The sequence below is a fragment of the Otolemur garnettii genome, unplaced genomic scaffold (assembly GCF_000181295.1).
Source record: "Otolemur garnettii isolate 467f Iridium unplaced genomic scaffold, OtoGar3 scaffold00086, whole genome shotgun sequence".
NCBI classification, from domain to species: Eukaryota; Metazoa; Chordata; class Mammalia; order Primates; family Galagidae; genus Otolemur; species Otolemur garnettii.
In genome coordinates, this window is record NW_003852481.1 from 2,095,919 (window position 1) to 2,116,622 (window position 20,704).

The window sequence follows — 20,704 nt, forward strand, 5'->3', positions numbered from 1 at the left end:
AGTGCTGTGGCATCACAGCTCACAGCAACCTCCAACTCCTGGGCTCAAGCGAGTCTCCTGCCTCCGCCTCCCAAGTAGCTGGGACTACAGGCACCTACCACAATGCCTGGCTGTTTTTTGGTTGCAGCCATCATTGTTGTTTGGTGGGCCTGGGCTGGATTCAAACCCACCAGCTCAGGTGTATGTGGCTGATGCCTTAGCCGCTTGAGCCATAGGCGCCAAGCCTGTGAAACTGTTGAGTTCCCTGTATAGAAGTAAAGGGCTTCAGTTAACCCAGTCCCAACCTTAGGAGTCTTTTTCACAGCTTGCTCTGCAAATTAATTGCATCTTATTATCTAGTATAAGCTCTGCAAAAAATTACAGTTAGAGAAGTTGCAATGATGCTAATAAATTAGTAAGTCATTTCCCAAGTAATATTTTAGATGCCATTGATTAGAAAGATGTCATTCTTCCAAGCTTGACCCATAGCATGGAAGATCCCCAGGATATCAGTATAAATGAGCACATTTTTACCAGCTCAGATGCCTCATCTCCACGACACTTGAAAGTTACCCGGAGTACAGAATATGGTAGCCCTTAGCTTACACAGCGGGCACCTTCCCAGCAGATTAACAGCATTAAGAAATGAGAGAGGTGTGTTCCTCTAACGTAGGAATCTCTATGTCCTCAGGATTCTCAGAGGAGAAAGAAAAAATAAAAAGTTGTCAGAAGAAGCCCATAATTTGTTATTCTAGGTCAGAATAAAACAAGAATGATCAGTAGACATTGCAGAATTCGTGGCTCTCATCTCCACAAGCCAGTACAGGGAAACCCACAAACGAGTGAGGTTCTCCCGTTCCCAGCTCCGCGGCTCTTCAGTGTGACAGTTCTGCTCCCTGCTGCACCATTTGCCAGCTACTCCCTGCCAGATTCCCGGAAGGGAAGAGTCTCTGGAGCTGGTGGTCGAGCTTTATAGGTGGGTTCTGTCCTCCGCATCTGTCTTAAGCTCTCACACCCTCCCTTTATCTGTCCTGGCTTCTTACAGTAGAGGCTTAGTGACTTTTCATGGAGGGGTCTCCTCTTATTGATTGGTAGTCTAAGGACGGGGTTTGCTCCCTTTGTGAATAATTCAGACTGAGCGGGTAACACCGCCATTTTAAGTGTCTTTGTCATCTTTTATCTTTCTCCCTTTTTCCCCCCAAATTGCGTCGCCATTGCCGATATCTTCAAACTTGTCTGTCCTTACCATCCAGTTACTTTTTCTCTTGCCCAATCATAAGGGTGAATTCCTGATAACAAGGCTGCCATAGGAGTGATAAGGAGTAAGGGCCTACTCTGACCTGCCCCCTAAATCTATCACGTTAATTCAGCAAATGCCTCAGCGAACCACTGCTGGGAATCAGCGGGGCTCACCGGCTTCTTTGAGGTTACCTCCTGCGGAAGATCTCGGTGCCGCCAGCAGTGCCTCCCCATGGACTGCCGAGGCACGAGAGGAGCCTGAGCTGGGCCAGGAGGTAGTCAGCTTCCTGGCACCACTTAGGAGGGGGGCTGTCTGTAATCTTCCCCATCATTCCTGTTTTCGTCAAGCAAAATCAGCAGAAGCAACATTCCCTGCAGCAGCCAGCACACCTTGCCCCCCAGGGCTGCAGACTGAATACTAGCCGCAGAGCGCCTGGCGCCTTCTCCAGACCTTTTCAGAGCACTGAAAATAACTCTTAAGATCAGTAAAACCAACTGGGAGAAAAGGGCATGTGCACTCTTAGCATCGCCCATGTGCCTGACGGTTCTGGACCGTTGATAAAAGGCACTTGAATCACTGCGGCAACAAAGGGGTCCGGCTGATTTTCTTCACATGGAGATGAAAAGTAAGTGGGTCTGTGCGGCTGTGCAGGGACTCCTTTTGTGTCCCCTTCCATCCACGTTAACAGGGCAGCAGGCTGCCTGCCTCGCACCTTCACTTTCAGGCAGCTTCTTTATCCAAATCCAGACACTGTTGGCTCCTCCGTCTTCATCATTGCTGCTCCTTAGCGACGTTTTACATGTTCAGTTTAGGGAAGTCTTGGAGATGGAATTCATGTTAGAATGCAGTTCTCCCCAGTCCTAGGGGAGGTTATCCAGAGATACTACAGCCGTTAGGAACCACCCATGCATCCAAAAAGTCATTGCACCACTCGTCTGGGTCCCAGATAGAGCAAAGGTGGGTAACAGGAAGCAAAAAAGGCAGGAGCAATAGCAGAGAAGGTTCCGGAACCAGCAAGAGAGAAAGGAGCTTTCGGTTACCTAATCTTTGCCTCCACTTTCTTAATTCATTTGTTGTGGCTGGCCAGCTTTTTCATTCTTCTATATTCTGAGCTCCAAAGATACCAGGAATCCTTTTACTTTGAGTGGAGTTTTTCAAGAATCTCTGTCTACTTTAAATGAACCTTCCTTCGACCATTGCAAAGCAGGATTTTTAAATAAATACATCTATTCCCAATGGAACAGAGTGAACTAGGCTTTCATTTTTAAGGAAGAGACCTCTGAAGGCATTCTGGGCTGCTTGTTTTTCCCCACTATTGAAGTCAGTGGGACGTTCCGGCTCATGTTACCCATTTTCCTCAACGGTAACTCAACATTTGTAGTGAGGGTTGGAATCTTCCCTGGGAACCCAATCCCACCGAGCCAAGTAGCCAGAGGGAGACTTTTTAGCAAACATTCAGGGACTCTTACCTAAAGAAAGGGGACCCCGAATCCACTGACAAGTTCACCCAGCAAAAGCACTCATTCAGGGTGTGCCAGTCAGCCTTACTGTTACTGTTGGGATAAAAAAGAAATCAAGACCCAAAGGAACATGGCGATCCATAAGTATAGAATTAGCTTTTTACCCACATGTTACTGAGCAAAAACAAAACAAAAACGCCAAGTACAGGGCGGTGCCTGTGGCTCAAAGAGTGGGGCACCGGCCCCATATGCTGGAGGTGGTGGGTTCAAACCCAGCCCCAGTCAAAAACTGCAAAGACAAAAAAAAAAAAAAAAATGCTGAGTACGAGGATAGACCATAGAGCCTACAAAGGTCTGGTGAGTGGATTCTGTTTCTGTGGAATCAAAGCTATGGTTCTTTCTTAGTAAATAGTCAGCAGTTCATTTGCATTAGTAGCTATGTTGCACTTAGGTCCTGTTTTTCGTGATTTCTCACCAGGCTAACTCTGAGTTTATAATTCTCCTAAGTGCCTCCTGTAGTTACCCCCTATTTTCTGTCTAACACATACGGTTCTCACAGCCTTCCACATACCTCAGTCAGGTTAGGTTAATTCTACTCTCCTAAAACCTCCCCTAGTCTGTCCCAGTCCCATAAGCAGTTTGGAGCCACCTGGGAGTTGTCTGGTCAGGCTTAAATGTTACTAGGGATGATTCTGAGTGTTGGCGGCTGACAGAGACGGCCACAGCAACAGCAGCCTTTCCAGGGACTTCTGAATTAGCATTGGTTGTTTGGCCTGATCAGAGGAAGACAGACTGGCTGGGAAAGTTCTGGCAATTCAGGGACCCACCCTGCACATGCCCTCACCTCCCTTTGCAGAAGAGAGCATTAGCCTGCCCCATGTGTGACCTAAAGCTCGGAAAAGGAGGAAAGGCAGTTGCTAATTGCACTGAATCAAAGTTCAAGTTCCTCAGGGTTTTCCTGTACCTAGATGCACAATGACTGTGTTTTAGAGGAAGCACGCCTTCAACTATATGAAGGATTGCCAAATTGCTCTCCCAAATAGTTATACCAATTTACACTCCCACCTATAATGTATGAGTTCCTGCTTTCACATATTCTTGGCAACATCTGGTGTTTGCAGACTGTATTTTTACCAATCTGATGAGTGTGAAGTAGTGTCTCACTTTGGCTTGAATTTGCATTTCTTACTATTGAGCATCTTTTCATATGTTCATTGGTCATTTGAGTTTCCTCTTCTGTGAATTGATTGTTCATCTTTTGCCTTTAAAAAAAAAAACTGGCTACCCTTCCTGATGTATGAGTCTCTCCTTACCGCTTGGTTTTATGTGTTGCGAGTTATCTTCTTTTCGTCTATGACACTGATGTCATCCTTGAGTCTTTTGCACAAAGACCTTGTTTGTGCTCAAACATGTCCGTTTTTGCCTGGATAGTGCATCTTTCTGTATCTTGTTTAAGAAGTGTTTTCCTGTTCTGATGTGCATGTCTCTTATTTCTTCTAAAAGTTTTTAGATTCTTCTTTTCATATTTAAATCTTTGATGGATCTACAGTTTAATTCTTGTATGTGGTGTGAGATAAGAATGCGGTGTTTTCTTCATGTAAGTTGCCTTAGCACCGTTTGTTGGAGAGTCCGTCCGTCTTTTCCTCATCCTCCTGCACTGTTCTTGCCTTTTGTTTTTCTGTGTATATTTTAGGATCATCGTCCCAAGTCCCACGAACATACCTTTGAGGAATTTGATTGTAATTACAGTGTACTATAATTGTAGTGCACTTAAACACATTAATTTGAGGACAATTGCCATCTCTATAAATTAAGTCTTACCATACATAAAAATGGTCTGTTGTTCTTTGGGTCTTCTCTTATGCCCTTTAATGCATGTTTTCAATTTTCATTTTCTCTATAAGCCTCTTACATATCTTTTCAAAAAAGATTTATTATTGTTGCTGTTATAAATTGAACTATTTTTTTTGAGTAAAATTGTAGGCTTGGCGTCTATAGCTCAGCGGCTAGGGTGCCAGCCATGTACACCAGAGCTGGCGGGTTCAAACCCAGCCTGGGCCTGCCGGACAACAATGATAATTACAACCAAAAAATAGTCGGGCATTGTGGCAGGTGCCTGCTGTAGTTGCAGCTACTTGGGAGGCTGGGGCAAGAGAATCGCTTGAGCCCAAGAGTTGGAGGTTACTGTGAGCTGTGACACCACAGCACTCTACCAAGGGTGACATAATGAGACTTTGTCTAAATAAATAAATAAAATTATAAATTGATTTTGCTCATATAGCAACACTCATTTGTTAATAAGAACCTTCTATCAGCAATGCCATAGCAGGTTGTAGTCAAAGCATGTTGTGAGTCTGGTTCAGATTTCCATATCTGTTGAAATATTGGCTATGAACATAGCCAATTGTACGAGGTTTCCATGTGTTTTTGAAAAGATTTTTTTTTCCCTTTCATTTTGTGCAGGATTTGTGTAAGTCCATTAGAGCAGGCTTGTTATCGATTGTTCAAATCATGTATTGTATTAAATGTTTTCCCCTCGGTCAGTTGGCACAGTCCTAGATTAGTACATTTCTTCTCACAATTCTGTGAGAATCCAGATGTGGATCCATTACTGATGTGGAGACTTGAGCTTAGAATTGCCACACCTTCCTATGAATCGTTTCCTTTCTACTAGTAGGTAGTAACTTTTTATCCCTAATACTGATTTTACCTTAAAGTGTATTCTTTTTCCTGGTATTAATAGGACGTGCCCATTTTCTTTTGGTTTATGGCAGTGTTTTTCAACCTTTTTTATCTCCTGGCACATTTGAACCTATAAACTTCCACAGCACACTTCGATTATGTGGATCAAAAAAGCAAAAGAATATACTTACTGTGCTTTGAGTTTTCTTGAAAATTCTTTAATTCATAATCTTTAATAATTTTTACAGCTACGTAAGACCCTCTCATGGCAAACCGTCGTGCCTCGGCACACCGGTTGAGAATCCCCGATTGCTTAGTATAGCAATCACAGATGCGTTTAGCTGCACGTAACAAAAAACTGGACTACCATTGCTGAAATAAATGGAGGATAATTTTTTTTCTCAGATAACAAGATTGGGGATAGATGTAGGTCCGTCTGCTCGGGAACTCAGGCTCCTTATATGTTTCTACTTACCAGTGTGCCACTCTCCACCCTCATTCTACAAGGCTTTGTGGAAGGAGGAGAGAGGATGATGACAACCACCGTTATTATCTGAATTGCATGATAGTATCCTGCATTAGCATCTGTACAGTCTTTGTCCCATGATCGTACATGGTTTGCTGTTTACACACATTTTATGAAAGTGAAAAGTTTTTCATTAGAACACGGAGTCTTGGGCAGTGCCCGTAGTTCAGTGGGCGGGGCACCAGCCACATACACCAGGGCAGGCAGGTTCGAACCTGGCCCAGGCCTGCTAAACAACAATGACAACTGCAACCAAAATAATAGCCAGGCCTTGTGCCGGGTGCCTGTAGTCCCAGCTACTTGAGAGACTGAGGCAAGAGAATCTCTTAAGCCCAAGAGTCTGAGGTTGCTGTGAGCCGTTACGCCATGGCAGCTGTCACCCAGGGCGACAGCTTAAGACTCTATCTCAAAAAAAAAAGAAAAGAAAAGAAAACATGGATCTTCCATTTCTGGAGTGAGTAATGTGGCAGTTACCTTTACCAGATGAAATCGCCAGAAAGAAAATGCTTGTGTAGGCCTGTCTTCAGACCCTTAAGCAATTAAATGCTCAACTCTCAGTAAACCAAATATCACTAGTTTACTAGCAAACCATAAGCCAATAGATTTCAAAGTATTAAGGCCAAGTAAAAATATAGTACGGTTTTAGCAAGTTGTTTGTGTATTTAGGAATATGTGCTATCTCGGTTCTCTCTAGAGAGAGCATTTTCTGTGGTTTTTCAGAAGACTGGTCAAATTTCAGTATTTTCCGTGAACCCTAACATCACTTTGTGCCTTTCGCTGGGGCCTGGGCCAGGCTATCGGATAGCTCATCTTACCCGGAAAATGACCTCAAATTCTCCCTTTCCTGGTCCCATTCTGTGAAACTTCCAGTACTTCTGACTTCACCTCTAATCGTGCCTTGGGCAATTAGGACAGATCTATTGAACCATAAATAGGCTTTATTTTTGGAACCTTTAGCATGTGTAATACAAAACAAATGCGTCTATTTCTGGTTTGTGCTGAAAATTATTAGCCATATATTACACGGCTCTGGTGCTTCCTGGGGGCCTTAGAACAACATATTGATAGCCTAATATTTGATTTATACTAAAACTTAACAAAGCATTTACCGACATGATTTTCATTCAGCCCTCCTTAGTACCAAAAAGAAAAATATCTATCTCCATTATAGACAACAAATTGAGCCTTCAGAGCTCAAACTATAAAAGAACATAATCACTGCATTCAAAGCAGAAGACTTTTTCTTTAAAAAAAAAAAAAACCTTGTAATCAGTATTATTTTTGAATTATTAGGTCAAAGTGTACAAGCAAGCCTAGTGCTAATATATACTTGTTGAATGCCCACACTCTTAGTTGGGCATTTTCTTTTAAGCTAAGACTGCTAATCCAATTTTGAATGCCCTTTTGTCATCATTAATCCTTGTCCCACACAATACGAGTGTCTTGTCAAACAGAAGCTAGGTGTCCTTTCACTGCAGGACATGGGAAGTGTTTCTTGTATGAGATTAGGCATTGTGGACATGTTCTGTCATTGGGTGGGAGTGAGTATGCTGCCTGGGCCACCTAATAGATTTAGAGCATTACTTAGTCATTGGATTGAAATGCCCTGTGCATAAGGACTCTTGAGAAGAAGTTTTTAGAGACTCAGAAGTATTTCATCCCATTAGTTTTGCAGATATTTTTCTGTGTGACGACTTATTTACAGTAGACTGAAATTATTCCTGCTGAGGTTGGAGCTCTTTCGTTTTTCCCGTACCCTGCTCAAAAAGAATTTATATCTTTAGGGCGGTGCCTGTGGCTCAGTGGGTGGGGCGCCGGCCCCATATACCAAGGGTGGCGGGTTCAAGTCTGGCTCCAGCCAAACTGCAGCAAAAGAATGGCCGGGCACTGTGGCGGGCACCTAGGTCCCAGCTGCTCAGGAGGCTGAAGCAAGAGAATCGCCTAAGCCCAGGAGTTGGAGGTTGCTGTGAGCTGTGACACCACAGCACTCTACTCTTGTGACAGAGTAAGACTCTGTCTCTACAAAAAAAAAAAAAAAAAAAAAATTATATCTTTCTGATTGGTTCACCGTTACAACTTTACATTTGAAAACTCGCTTTCTTTCTGCTCTCCAAAATAATCACCCCAATTTTTTTTCCCACACAGATCTTGATTTTCAAATTTTATCATAATGTTTCGCTGAGCTCTACAACTCCGCCTTAAATCTGACATCACTGGTTACTCTTATCATTATGTGACCATTTCTGTTTACAAACTCGAATTAATTAAATTGAATTTTGTGGGTTTGTGGGGTTTTTTTTGATTTTTTGTATTTTAAGTATTCTAAAATAATCTTTCAGCCATGGAAACAAAGAAGTATTTTCCTGCCGAGGAATAAAGTTGGCAGTGGATTGGTTTTTGGAAAGAGGCCATAAAGATGTTACAGTCTTTGTTCCTGCCTGGAGAAAAGAACAGTCCCGGCCCGATGCTCTCATCACAGGTGAGCTCATCACAGGTAGCTGTTGGCTTTTAGCTTTCTCAGAACACCAGGGCAGGCATCTATCTGGCTGGGTATTTTCAATCTGTTTTTGTTTACTCAGGCAGCTCAACTGGGTGGAGTGTGAAAGTTGTTCTGGAGTTCGAAAGCAATTTATGTTAACCAAACATTAATCTTTGCTACATAAACCGTATCTGGTTTTTGCCATTTGTGTGGACACTTTGACTTTAAATTTTGTAAAATTCTGACCTCGAGAGCCATGCTGGGAGTCAGGACACCTCGACTCAAATTCTGGCTTTGCTTTTCACTAGCCAGGAAGACTTTGAGCAACACAGGGAAGGAACCTCTCTGGACTCTAATTCTCTCACATGCTGTATGAAATCAGGCTAGGTTGAAGTCAAATTCTAATGATGACAGTTCAGAAAAGACTTGTATGACCCTGGGGAATGCTGTCAATCAAGTAGAAGGAAATGTCTTGATCCCAATGAAGTAGTTATAAATTACTATATATTATGTATGTATATAATTATATATATAATAATTGTATTTAATAATTTATAAATATAATTATAGATAAGCCATTAAATCATTGTTAATTTGGTGTGAGAATGAACAGGGGGAGAATGAATGGTGGGATCCTAAGCTGTGGACTCAGAACCTAGCCTGTATAAAACTGTAAAGCAGACAGGTGTGTATAATTCAACCAGCAGCCCCAAAATATTGCGTGACTCCTTGGAAAAGGTATACTTGTTCACATCCTTGTAGCACATTAAGAATAAATTCCAAGGCCGTGCCTGTGGCTCGAGGAGTAGGGTGCCGGCCCCATATGCCAGAGGTGGTAGGTTCAAACCCAGCCCTGGCCAAAAAAAAAATAATAATAATAAATTCCAGATAGTTGAAGAATGAATTGTCAAAAATCAAACCATTAAAGACTTCAGATAGTCTTTAGGGGGAAGACCTTTCTCAATTTAAAAAATGATGGATGTGATTACATCAAAATTTAAGTTTGTGCATTTTGGGATACTTTCTTTAAAATCAAAATCCACCAAGTGCCAAAGGAAAATAGGCAACAAATAAAGAATCCATGCCCTTAACAGAAAGGTCTCACACAGATGAGAAAACAAACACAGAACTGATTTATGCTTCAGGTTTGGTTGTCCAGCTTAACCAGAGGTGTGAAACCTGCTTCAGTGGGGTCAGTTCCTGACACCCTCCCTCCATGGGTAGTAAGTCAGGATAGTGGTGACTCCCATGTTGGTATTTAATGACCAGAAGAGGCGTGAGAGATGCTTCTGGCTCTATTGGTTAAGGGACTATTCAAGTTGTAAAAATTCACCAAGTTGCATGCTGTTCATCTGTATATTTTTATATAATATAGATTACATTTCAATAAAAAGTTAAAAAAAAAAGTAGAAAACACAAAGCTCTCCCTAGTATTTAAATCATAAAACGGTAGGAATAGACAACTTCCAGAATCCTAGTGTCAAAAAAGAGAAGTGCATTCATCATTAAAGAAATGCAAATCTAGACAACTTATTTTTCACCCGTGAAGTTAGCAGAGATTAAAAAAGAAAGGACTCAGGTGTCCAAGTTCCTCATACACTGCTGTTGAAATTGTTACACCCTACCCAGAAAGCAACTGGTCTTAAAATGTTAACACTCTTGGATCTGCTGGTTCCTCGTCTATGAATAGTCCCAAGGAAATAAGCAGAGATAAAGGTGAATATTTTTGACAAGAGACATACAGTGCAATATTATGATTTGGAATAGAAAGATGGAAATAAAGTAGACATTTATTAGAAGAATGCTTCAGGAAATTAGGATGTATTGATATGATAGATATGCATTAAACTATTTAGGGAGAATTTTTACTCATCTGAAGAAATGTTCTTTTGTATAACAGGCAAGTTTTATTATTGTATGTGTGTCTGTGGTGTGTACACACGGGGGCCTGCTTGATAGATACACACACGTCAACGATGGAAAGAACAAAATGCACAGGAAAGGACTAGAAGGAAATTTGCAAAACTATAAGTTCCATGGACTAGTCATGAATCAACTGGAGAACTCCAGGGTGTTTATCTTGAAATAGCTCATTTATTTACCCCACAGATTGTCACTGAATGTGTACACGTATGCCTCAGGGGCTGGGTTCTGCTGGACATGTGAGGCCTGACCTGTCAGGAAAGCACACGGGGTTCTAACACGACAAAACCTGTTATTGAAACTCATGTTTTGATCTTTGTAATGGCTTAGTGGGATTCTTTAAAAGAAATCAGTAATTATATCTGTTAAAATTAAAGAGCACAGAAAGTGGTAAAGTGGCGAGAATAGATAACTATTTGAGACCAGTTATCGAGAGCTTGCAGGTCACTGCGCCAGGCGCTTTTTCACGGGCTAATTCAGTTACTCCTCGTGACCTATGAGGACTCAGGCTCGACAAGACTGTGCCCACCAGATGTGGAAGGCAGCAGAACCTGAGATCGTCTGTGATCTGCTGATCGTAATGCCGACGTTTCTCGCACTCGTGCTCTGCTGCTTTTCTGAACCAAAGTTCTGGTCCTGACCAGCCCATTTGTCAGGAACATCATCGCTCTACATGCCAGGCAGGACCTGCATGCCACACACCCTCCTGTCCCCTCTGCCTGCCGCCCAGCTCCCACTTCCAAGGCCCATTACGGCCTCGCTCACCTTCTTCACACGTTGGTCCAGGGCAGTAGGTCCGCGGCCTCTCTGAGGAGAGGTCATTCTTAATCACGGTGGCCCTGACCCCTGGCACAGTACATACCACAGAGGATGCATGTAGCAATTGTCTGTTGAAGAGATGGGTTGAAAAAAGAAATAGTAACTCTAGTTAATACACGTTGAGAAATAACGTGCTTTAAAAAAAAAAAAATCGTGACATCGGTAGGTACCTGGCGTTCTGTGCCAGAATTTACAATGCTACGTAAATGGGGGGTGAAGGGGCAAAAGCAGGAAAAGGGTGGTTAAGACACAACTTGGGTCATTGCATCATCAAAACATGGACTCTAGGGAATTTTTTTTCTTTTACAATAGAACCAGTCAGTGGAGTTACAAAGTGCTGTAATAGGTTCCCAGCACAGACACAGAGGAGCACCGCCCACCCTTTGTCTGTCTCCCGCCGTGTTCTCCACATCATCAGGTCTAGCCTCTTACTCAGTCCCACCCCCACCACTGGGGCATTTGTCTGCATGTGGCTCACGGGAAGGACACACGACGTCCAGTAGCCGCGTCCCTAGTACCACTCTGGCCTCAGTGCCTCCGTTTTCCTTGAACTTTGTGCGTTTGAAGATTGTTCCCTTTGCAACCCCAATTACTTCTTAGCTTCAAACTCTCTCACCATCATACCCACTAGTTAGAAGAAAACAATTACAAAATATGCGTTGGGAGGGAAAATTCTGTCGCTCACTCCTGAACCCCACATAGCTGCTTGGTTAGAACAGCATTGAGTGGGAGCGTGGAGGAAGCTGGGTGCGTAGTGGCCGTCCCCATGGCTCCACCTCTTAAGCAAAAGCTTCAGTTAATGAAAATCAGAATTTTCTCAGTCATATGCTGAGTTTTATGCTGTTTGGTTTTTTTTTTTACTATTTTAAAATCCTTTACTACTGAAATTCCTGAAGAAAAAAATGTTACTAGGTGTTATAAATTATGCTGTTTTTATAAACTTTTACAAATCGTTATCCCTAATTAAATGATTCCATATGTCCAGTTCATGTTAAAACAGGCCATATTGTATGGAAGTTGCCATGTGTGTGACGTTTTTACTTATTTCTGAAATTCTACCCTTATTCTCGCAGATCAAGAAATTTTACGTAAATTGGAGAAGGAGAAGATCCTGGTGTTCACTCCGTCTCGGCGAGTGCAGGGGCGGCGAGTGGTCTGCTATGACGACAGGTTCATCGTGAAGCTGGCTTTCGAGTCAGACGGTATCATCGTGTCCAATGATAACTACAGGGATTTGGCTAACGAAAAGCCCGAATGGAAGAAGTTCATAGATGAGCGGTTATTAATGTATTCATTTGTCAATGACAAGTAAGCAAAACCATTTTCTTGCCAGCGATGATCCTTCCCTGAAAGTGTAACCACCCCTGGCAGCTGCTACAGAATCTTTCTCTATTTCCACTGGTCAGACCTAAGACAGGTTTTCTCTTTTTAATTTCAGGTTAATATATATGGGTGCATATGGTGGTTAGGTTACATTGTCTGCGTTTGTTAGGAAAAGTCCAAGTTGTATCTGAGTCCCTCACCCAGGAGATGTCCCATTAGCCGCACTCTGTTCTGTAGACGCTTACTAGCCCCCACGCCCCTCCCCCTCTCTTGAGTTTAACTGTGTCCGTCCTCTCAGGAAGGCCTGCAGCCGTTTATCTACCAGTGTCAAATTAGTCCTGAGTACACAGGATGCTTGCTTTTCCATTCTTGAGATACTTTACTAGGGAGAATATTCTCCACGTCCATCTAGGTAAATACAAAAGATGTAAAGTCCTCATCTTTTTATGGCATAATAATAGTTCATGGTATACATGTGCCATAGTTTATTAATCCCTCCCTGGTTTGATGGGCACTTGGGCTGATTGCGTATCTTTGCCATTGCTAATTGAGCTGCTGTGAACAGTCCAGCGCAAATGCTCTAAGACAGGTTTCTTCCGACAACTGATTTCCCCTCATTTTTTTCTCCCACTAATTTCCGATGAGAGTCAGAAAAGCTGTAGAATGGAGCTGCAGGAGGCCATGTGTGAGTGGCAGGCGCCTGCCCTTCCCGGAGAGTCACAGCGGAGCACCTGCCACAGAGGACGTCCTCAGGACTGTCCCAGGGGCCTGTGACAGCTGACAGGGAGAAGTCCTGTCCTCACCCCCAGAGATCTGCCTTTCACAGTCAGTTCAGAGCATTGATTGACAGCTGATAAATAGAGTCATGTTCTTTCTTCTCGAGACAGAGTCTTACTTATCACCCTGGGTAGAATGCTGTGGTGTCACAGCTCACAGCAACCTCAAACTCTTTGGCTTGAGCAATGCTCTTGCCTCAGCCTCCCAAGTAGCTATGACTGCAGGCTTGTGCCACACGCCTGGCTGAGCAATAAGTATTAAGAAATGTCGCTTAGGAAGTTTTGTTGTTGTGTGAACATCACAGAATGAACTCACACAAACCTACATAGGATAGCCTACTGTACACCCAGCCCATGTGGTGTGGCGTTGCTCCAAGGCCATAAACCCACACAGCGTGTTTCTATAATGAATACTGTAGGCCGTCGTGATACACTGGTGAGTATTTGGGTATCTAAACATAGACAAGGTACAGAAAAATACGCAGAAAAGATTAAACATGATACTCCTGTCCAGGTTACTTACTGTAAATGGAGCTTGTGGGACTGGAAATTGCTCTGGGTGTCAGAAAGCGAGTGGTGAGGGAACATGAAGGCTTCAGTTCCTATACAGTTAACACATTGACCTTGGCTTACTGTAACTTTTTTAGTTTATAAACTTTTTCTTTTGACTTTTTGATGCTTTTGTAGTAACACTTCACTTGAAGTGCAAACACACTGCACAGCTGAACAAAAATATTTTCTTTCTTCATCTCCTTATTCTATAAGCTTTCTACTGTTTCAACTTTCTTTTGGTTTACTTTTCAAACACGTTAATAACTAAGACACAAACACGTTAGCCTAGGACGACGTGGGATGATCTTGACCGGCATTAACACTCCGGGAGCTGTCCTCTCCTGGGGTAACAGTGCCTGGTTCTAGGACACCGCCTGGTGGACCTGCCTGGGGCTATCCTTCGGTTAATTTTTTTAATGAGTAGAAGGAATGCACTCTAGAACAATGATAAAGGCATAGTGTAGGAAATACATACGCCAGCGACGTGGTTATTTATTGTCATTATCAAGTGTTACGTACTGTACTGACTTGTGGGCACTAGACTTCTATAAGATGGGCAGTGCAGTAGGTCTGTTTACACCAGCGTCACCACAGACACACGAGTAACTTAACACGTGCTGTGACATCTCTAGGAATTTTTCAGCTCTGTTACAGTCTTAACGACCCCCTTGTTATGCAGATCGTGACAAGGCATGGCTTGTTGTAGGCCTAGTGTAAGACTCAGTCACGATTAGAGTCTGGAGGTTGATGAGTGAACACACGACATGAACAAGCACGTCTCAGGAGAAGTAAATTTATTTATAAATATGTAGGGAAAGTTCACCTGTTGCTAAGCAAAAATGCAAACTAAATCTAAAAAGGAATATATTTTCTCACCCATTTAACTCACAAAACATATTTTTGTGTTTCGCTGTTAATGATACATGTAAGCTGAGAGACAGTTTGGCACAGGTCAGCAGAAACCTCGAAAATATGTGTACTCTGTCAACCCAGTAATCTTATTTTTGGAATATATGACTCTCAGAGGGATAAAGGAAGACCAGATATGTTCACTTCTGTATTATTTATAATGGCGAGAGTTCAAAGGCAACTAACTGTGCGATAGAAAAATCAATCCAGTTGTGCTACATCGATTGGAATATTGTTCAGCTAATTCAGAATTTTTATTATGAAGGCTATCAAGAAACATGGAAAATTATTTTTAGGTTAAAAAAAGCATGAAATTATATTTATGTTTGATTAAAGCCACGTAACATGGCGTCAACGTGGGGAAAATGACTTAAAGCCAACGCAGACATGGAAAACAATTGTTTTAAGATTGTGAGATTTAGCAACTTTGTCTTCTCTTTATTAACGTTTAATGTTGCCATATTGTTTTTATAACAATAGACACTGTATTTGCTCAGTGTTACTGCTTAGCCATGTTGACGCTGCTGTGAAGAGTTGGTACATTGTTCCCTTTACTCATGTTTTATGGGTAAATACTTGGGTTTGCTTCCAGTTCAAACAGGGACATAATAAGTGGAATTCCTCAATCATCACTTCTTCTCATAATGCATGTCAGAGATTTTTCTTTTTTCTCCATTGGACAGTTAGTTCTAAATAATAAGTTTACTTCCATAAGACTTTTTTTGCCAGGCGGCACCTGTGGCTCAAAGGAGTAAGGCGCTGGTCTCATATGCCGGAGGTGGTGGGTTCAAACCCAGCCCTGGCCAAAAAATGCCAATAAAAGACTTTTTTTGCCATTGCTGAGAAGCTCCTGAGAACAGTGAGAAGCAAATAGATTCTGGAGTCAGACGTAATTGAATCTGGACCATGACGTGCGATGTTGGATAAACATTGCTGAATGCATCTGAGCCTAAATTAGAAAAGTTTTTTAATCTGTCAAATAAGCTAATGTTGCATGAGATTAGTGTGAGGACAGAAGGAAATAGTGTGTGTAAAGTGCCTGGCGCGTGATCCATGATCAGGAAGTCTTTGGTCTTCCCACAGCACCCAGCCCCTCCCATCTCTTTACTGCCCCCCTTGCCCCAGGGCTCCCACTGCACGCAAGACCCATGTTTATAAAGCTCTCCTAAAATGTCCCTGCAATCATTTTCTAAAATCCTTACAAAATCCTAAGACTGAGAGGAAGGAAGAATTAATTACTTACTTGAATTAAAACAAACGTTGGCTTCAGTGTAATTTTGTTTTTATTGAGGAAAGTGAACTTCATATCCTGGTATTTTTAATCCTGTAAGTATTGAATCAAAACACTTGGATTATTAAAATTTCAAAAACCTACCTTAGAGTAAACAAATCTTTGTACTCTTCTTTTAGAATTAAGTGACCAACCCCCTGCTTAGATGCTTTTTGAATGTTTTTATTGTTTTTTTTATTTTTACGTGTACATGGGATTATTAGGTTTTCACTTTTCTAGATGCCTTTTTTTTATTATTCTGTCTCTGTGACAGGTTCATGCCTCCTGACGACCCTCTCGGCAGACATGGCCCCAGTCTGGATAATTTTCTGAGGAAGAAACCTATTGTTCCTGAACACAAAAAGCAACCTTGTCCATATGGTAACTTTCTTAATGAATATTTGGCATAGGCCTTTAGAACACAATACACTGTTAAACTTTTGTTAATAAAAATAAATATTTTTGGATAGTATGTGGTTCTTTCAATTGTAATTTGAGAAAATGTCTTAGCCTTGAAAAAGCATTATCTTTACCTCTTTGGGTTCAAAACAAATGCCTGTCCCTGAATTAAAACATGATTTGAAAAACGCAGTTAACTCCACATGCAGTTAGTTTCCGGGTGAATAAAACTCTGGAATTCTTTCGTCTAGATACAAATGAGCTGAGCATGGTTTTATCACATTACCGCTGTACATGGTGCTCTTGAACACAGAATTTCCTCTGGGGAAAAAAAAGAGGCAGGTCTGGGTTGCCAAAAACCTGGGCAGTGGTTATTAATCATTCGGCCCAACTCCTCTGCTGTACTTAATAGTAAGGAAATCAGTAGACTGAAAAGTAACATTTCTCACGAGTCGAGAGCAGCGCATGGCGCATCTACCGTTGATGCCTTAGTTTCGTTCACAAGTTAAAATGATGGTGCCAAACTGAATTTGTTTTCAGGATCTAATGGTAGATTCCTTCAGCTAATTAATTTTACTTTTCATAGGAAAGAAGTGTACCTATGGACACAAGTGCAAATATTACCACCCCGAAAGGGGCAGTCAGCCTCAGCGGTCAGTGGCTGATGAACTTCGTGCCATGTCTAGAAACACGGCAGCCAAGACCGCGAACGAAGGCGGGCTGGTGAAAAGCAACAGTGTTCCTTGTAGCACGAAGGCTGATAGCACTTCCGATGTGAGGCGAGGTGCTCCAAAGAGGCAGTCAGACCCGAGCATAAGGACTCAAGTCTACCAAGACCTAGAAGAAAAGCTTCCCACCAAAAACAAATTGGAAACCAGGTCTGTACCTTCCTTAGTTAGTATGCCGGCTACTTCTGCAAAACCCCAAAGCACTGCATCTTTAAGCAATGGCCTTCCAGCTGGACTTCATTTCCCACCTCAGGATCAAAGACCACAGGGACAGTATCCTCCTCCAGTGATGATGGCAACCAAAAATCATGGAACGCCAATGCCTTATGAACAGTATCCAAAATGCGACTCGCCTGTTGACATTGGGTATTATTCCATGTTGAATGCATATTCAAATCTGAGCATCTCAGGCCCACGCAGTCCTGAAAGGCGTTTCTCATTAGACACAGATTACAGAATAAGTTCCGTAGCTTCTGACTGCAGCAGTGAAGGGAGCATGAGCTGTGGGAGCAGTGACTCCTACATGGGGTACAATGACCGGTCCTATGTCAGCTCTCCCGACCCACAGCTAGAAGAGAATTTGAAGTGTCAACACATGCACCCTCACAGCCGCCTTAATTCCCAACCCTTCCTGCAGAATTTCCACGACCCCTTAACCAGAGTGCAAAGTTACAGTCATGAAGAACCAAAGTTCCATCACAAGCCTCCTCTTCCACACTTGGCTGTGCACCTGCAGCACCCCGCTGTGGGCGCCCGGTCCAGCTGCCCCGGCGACTACCCCTCTCCACCGACCTCAGCACATCCTAAGGCGCCACACCTGGGGAGGTCCCTGGTGGCCACGAGAATAGACAGCATCTCTGATTCTCGCCTCTATGACAGCTCTCCTTCAAGACAGAGGAAGCCTTACTCCCGCCAGGACGGGCTGGGGGGCTGGGATCGGCCGGGTTACGGGATCGATGCCTACGGTTACCGGCAGACTTACTCCTTGCCTGACAACTCCACACAGCCATGTTACGAGCAGTTCACCTTCCAGAGCCTACCTGAACAGCAAGAGCCGACTTGGCGGATACCGTACTGTGGGATGCCACAAGATCCTCCAAGGTACCAAGACAGCCGGGAAAAGATTTACATCAACCTGTGCAACATCTTCCCACCCGACCTGGTGAGACTGGTCATGAAGAGGAACCCCCACGTGACCGACGCCCAGCAGCTCGCTGCAGCCATCTTAGTGGAGAAATCCCAGCTGGGTTATTGAAAGATGATGCATCTTTGTGGTGTAGTTTTTTTTGTTCAGCTCAAATGCTGAGGGAGGTTTGCTACAATAGCACATGTGATCTCCTTCTCAGCAAGGAGGTTATATAGTATCCATTTATGTGAAATACTGTATCATGGAATCTGTACGTATAGCCCCACTCGGAGGAAGTATCACGGGATTGCTTTACATTTAAACTTTTTTTTAACATTTCCTTTTTAAAGCTATCTCCTTGGCTGGAAATTTTTCCAGTTTGATTTAATAGATGTATCTGTGATCTTTGATAATAATCTGGTGCATCAGGGGTTTATATGCAGCACTTTTTATCCTTGTTTCTTGTTTTATTGGTGTTTGTCTATCAATTGCAAGCAATTACAGAACCTTCAGAATGTGGAGCATTTGACGAGACCTAGCAAACTATTTTTTCAAGCCAAGCTTAATTAGACTCTTTTACAGCTTTTTAAGTTATTTTTATTTGGGGAAAGGGGGCTTCTTTGTGCTATAATCATTATTTATAGAAACAAAGATATACTATAACACTGACTTTATACTTTAAACAAAATGTAAGTTACCAGTTTATGTTGAAATGGGTAACGGTATATATTAGAATGATTTACCGTATGGCACTTTTCATTGTGTTATTTTTGTTTGGATTTTTTTTCTGTTGAGAAATTAGTTAATTTAATATGGTCGATTTAAAAGAAAGCAGATGCAATCAATGGAAAAATTGTTTCCATTTTTTTTTTTTAATATATAAGGCAAAAGCCGTAACTATTACAGGTTAGAGTTCTGTCATCCAGCTATGATGTGCTTCAGAGCAGAAATGGAATTGAATTCCTAGATTTCCATGAACCTGTATTTTTAATATATCTGTGTTTTTGTTTGAGGGCACAACAATACTGGATAAAATAACCCTTTCACAGTACTTGCCTGTTTTTAATGAATCTAATTATTCTCAATGCAACTTTTATATTTAATAGACTCTTTAGCTTCCCTGCTGTTTATCAAGGCTGGCCTGGGGTGGCTTATGTGCTGAGCATATGCAGCGCATATTGATACTGCACTATAGAAATGGTGACAGAGGAGTTGGGAATGGTAACTTAAAATTTTTGTAAGATATTGTATATTTTCCATTTTCCTGATGGTAGTTTTTTTGGGGGGAGGGGAGGGGGCCTGTTATATTATTAAGGCCAGATTCTTGCCACAAATAGTGTAGTTTTAGATACAGACTAAAGTCTGTTCTAGTATTAGTAAGGGATATTTCTGGTTTCAAAGTCATGGGTTTTGCTAGCTGCAGATTCATTTCTGTGGATTGAAAGACAGATTCTGCAGTCAGCGGCAGACAGTTGCGTGATTGGCAGAACGTGACTCCAGATTGCGAATTTGACTCAGTGCAACACAGGCATTCAGATCCATTCCTATAGTCTGCCTAGATGCCCTGGTTATTCTGATTATTCTCTGTGAATAATGAAAGTAAAGCCCTGAAAAACCAGAAAGTACCTTTTACTGTTGATACAAATTGTATCTTTTTAACTATAAGAACTATTTTGATTTGTAGATCTAGTTAAAACACCAGTGTGTAACTATGATTAGACTTTTGGGCAACATTTTACCCCTTATTTAAACGCAGATTTTTAAAGTGAAATTGAGGTCTAGAATAGGTTAGGGAATAAAAGTAACCAGTTAGGTAAATAAAAGTGTCTTGTCTTAGTTTTATATATTAAAGCATATTAAATAAGTTCATTGGCATTTTCTTTCTCCTAAAACTTATCTAGTGCAAACTTAACTTAAAATAAAGGTAAAATGCTGCCTGAAAATAATGTCCAAGCACCTTTGACTAGGATAACATTTCCACTACTTGTGTGACACCGTGTGTCGCACGAAGTAGGATTTGGGTATATAGTAAATGCTTCTAAAAGGCATTGTGCATACTGACAAATCCAATATTCTGAACCGTGTTCAGCAAACCTAATTCAGGAGAGTGGTGTTCTACACAGTTATCGCTGTTGTGTTTGAAATGAACGTGGTGCTCATCTGTCCCCAGAAATGGTACGGATGATGTGACCCAAACCATTCTGAGTGGCGTCTGCCTGAGCGCAGCCCTACTCCCGTGTGAAACTCTTCTCCTTGATTTTGTCGGTCACTATTTATAGAACAAGTTTAAATGTAGAGGCTAACCCAGTGCCAAAAGTAAGGCTACAGACGTGGGATACCTCTTCCATTAGTCACGTCCCCAGGCTGTTGTAGTATGAAATCCCTTGTAAATCGATGGAGGTTGCACTCCCATTTCTTCATTTCAGCATTTTAATCATTCAAAGATCTGCCCAACTTTGCTAAACTTATTTCAGTGAAGCCTTAGGTGACACGTACACAGCACTTTTAATTTG

The 20,704-nt window shown here is 42.1% G+C and overlaps 1 protein-coding gene across 1 annotated transcript in view; it reads left to right on the forward strand.

The window, feature by feature from the left end:
- Positions 1–18,934, forward strand: part of ZC3H12C (zinc finger CCCH-type containing 12C) — a 28,574-nt gene extending 9,640 nt beyond the window's left edge. The window contains exons 3-6 of the mRNA XM_023516071.1: positions 8,227–8,366; positions 12,182–12,416; positions 16,213–16,319; positions 16,924–18,934. Coding sequence (XP_023371839.1) covers positions 8,227–8,366; positions 12,182–12,416; positions 16,213–16,319; positions 16,924–18,320 — 1,879 coding nt within the window. The 3' untranslated portion in view covers positions 18,321–18,934. The remainder of the gene's footprint in view (positions 1–8,226; positions 8,367–12,181; positions 12,417–16,212; positions 16,320–16,923) is intronic.
- The last annotated feature ends 1,770 nt before the right edge of the window (positions 18,935–20,704 follow it).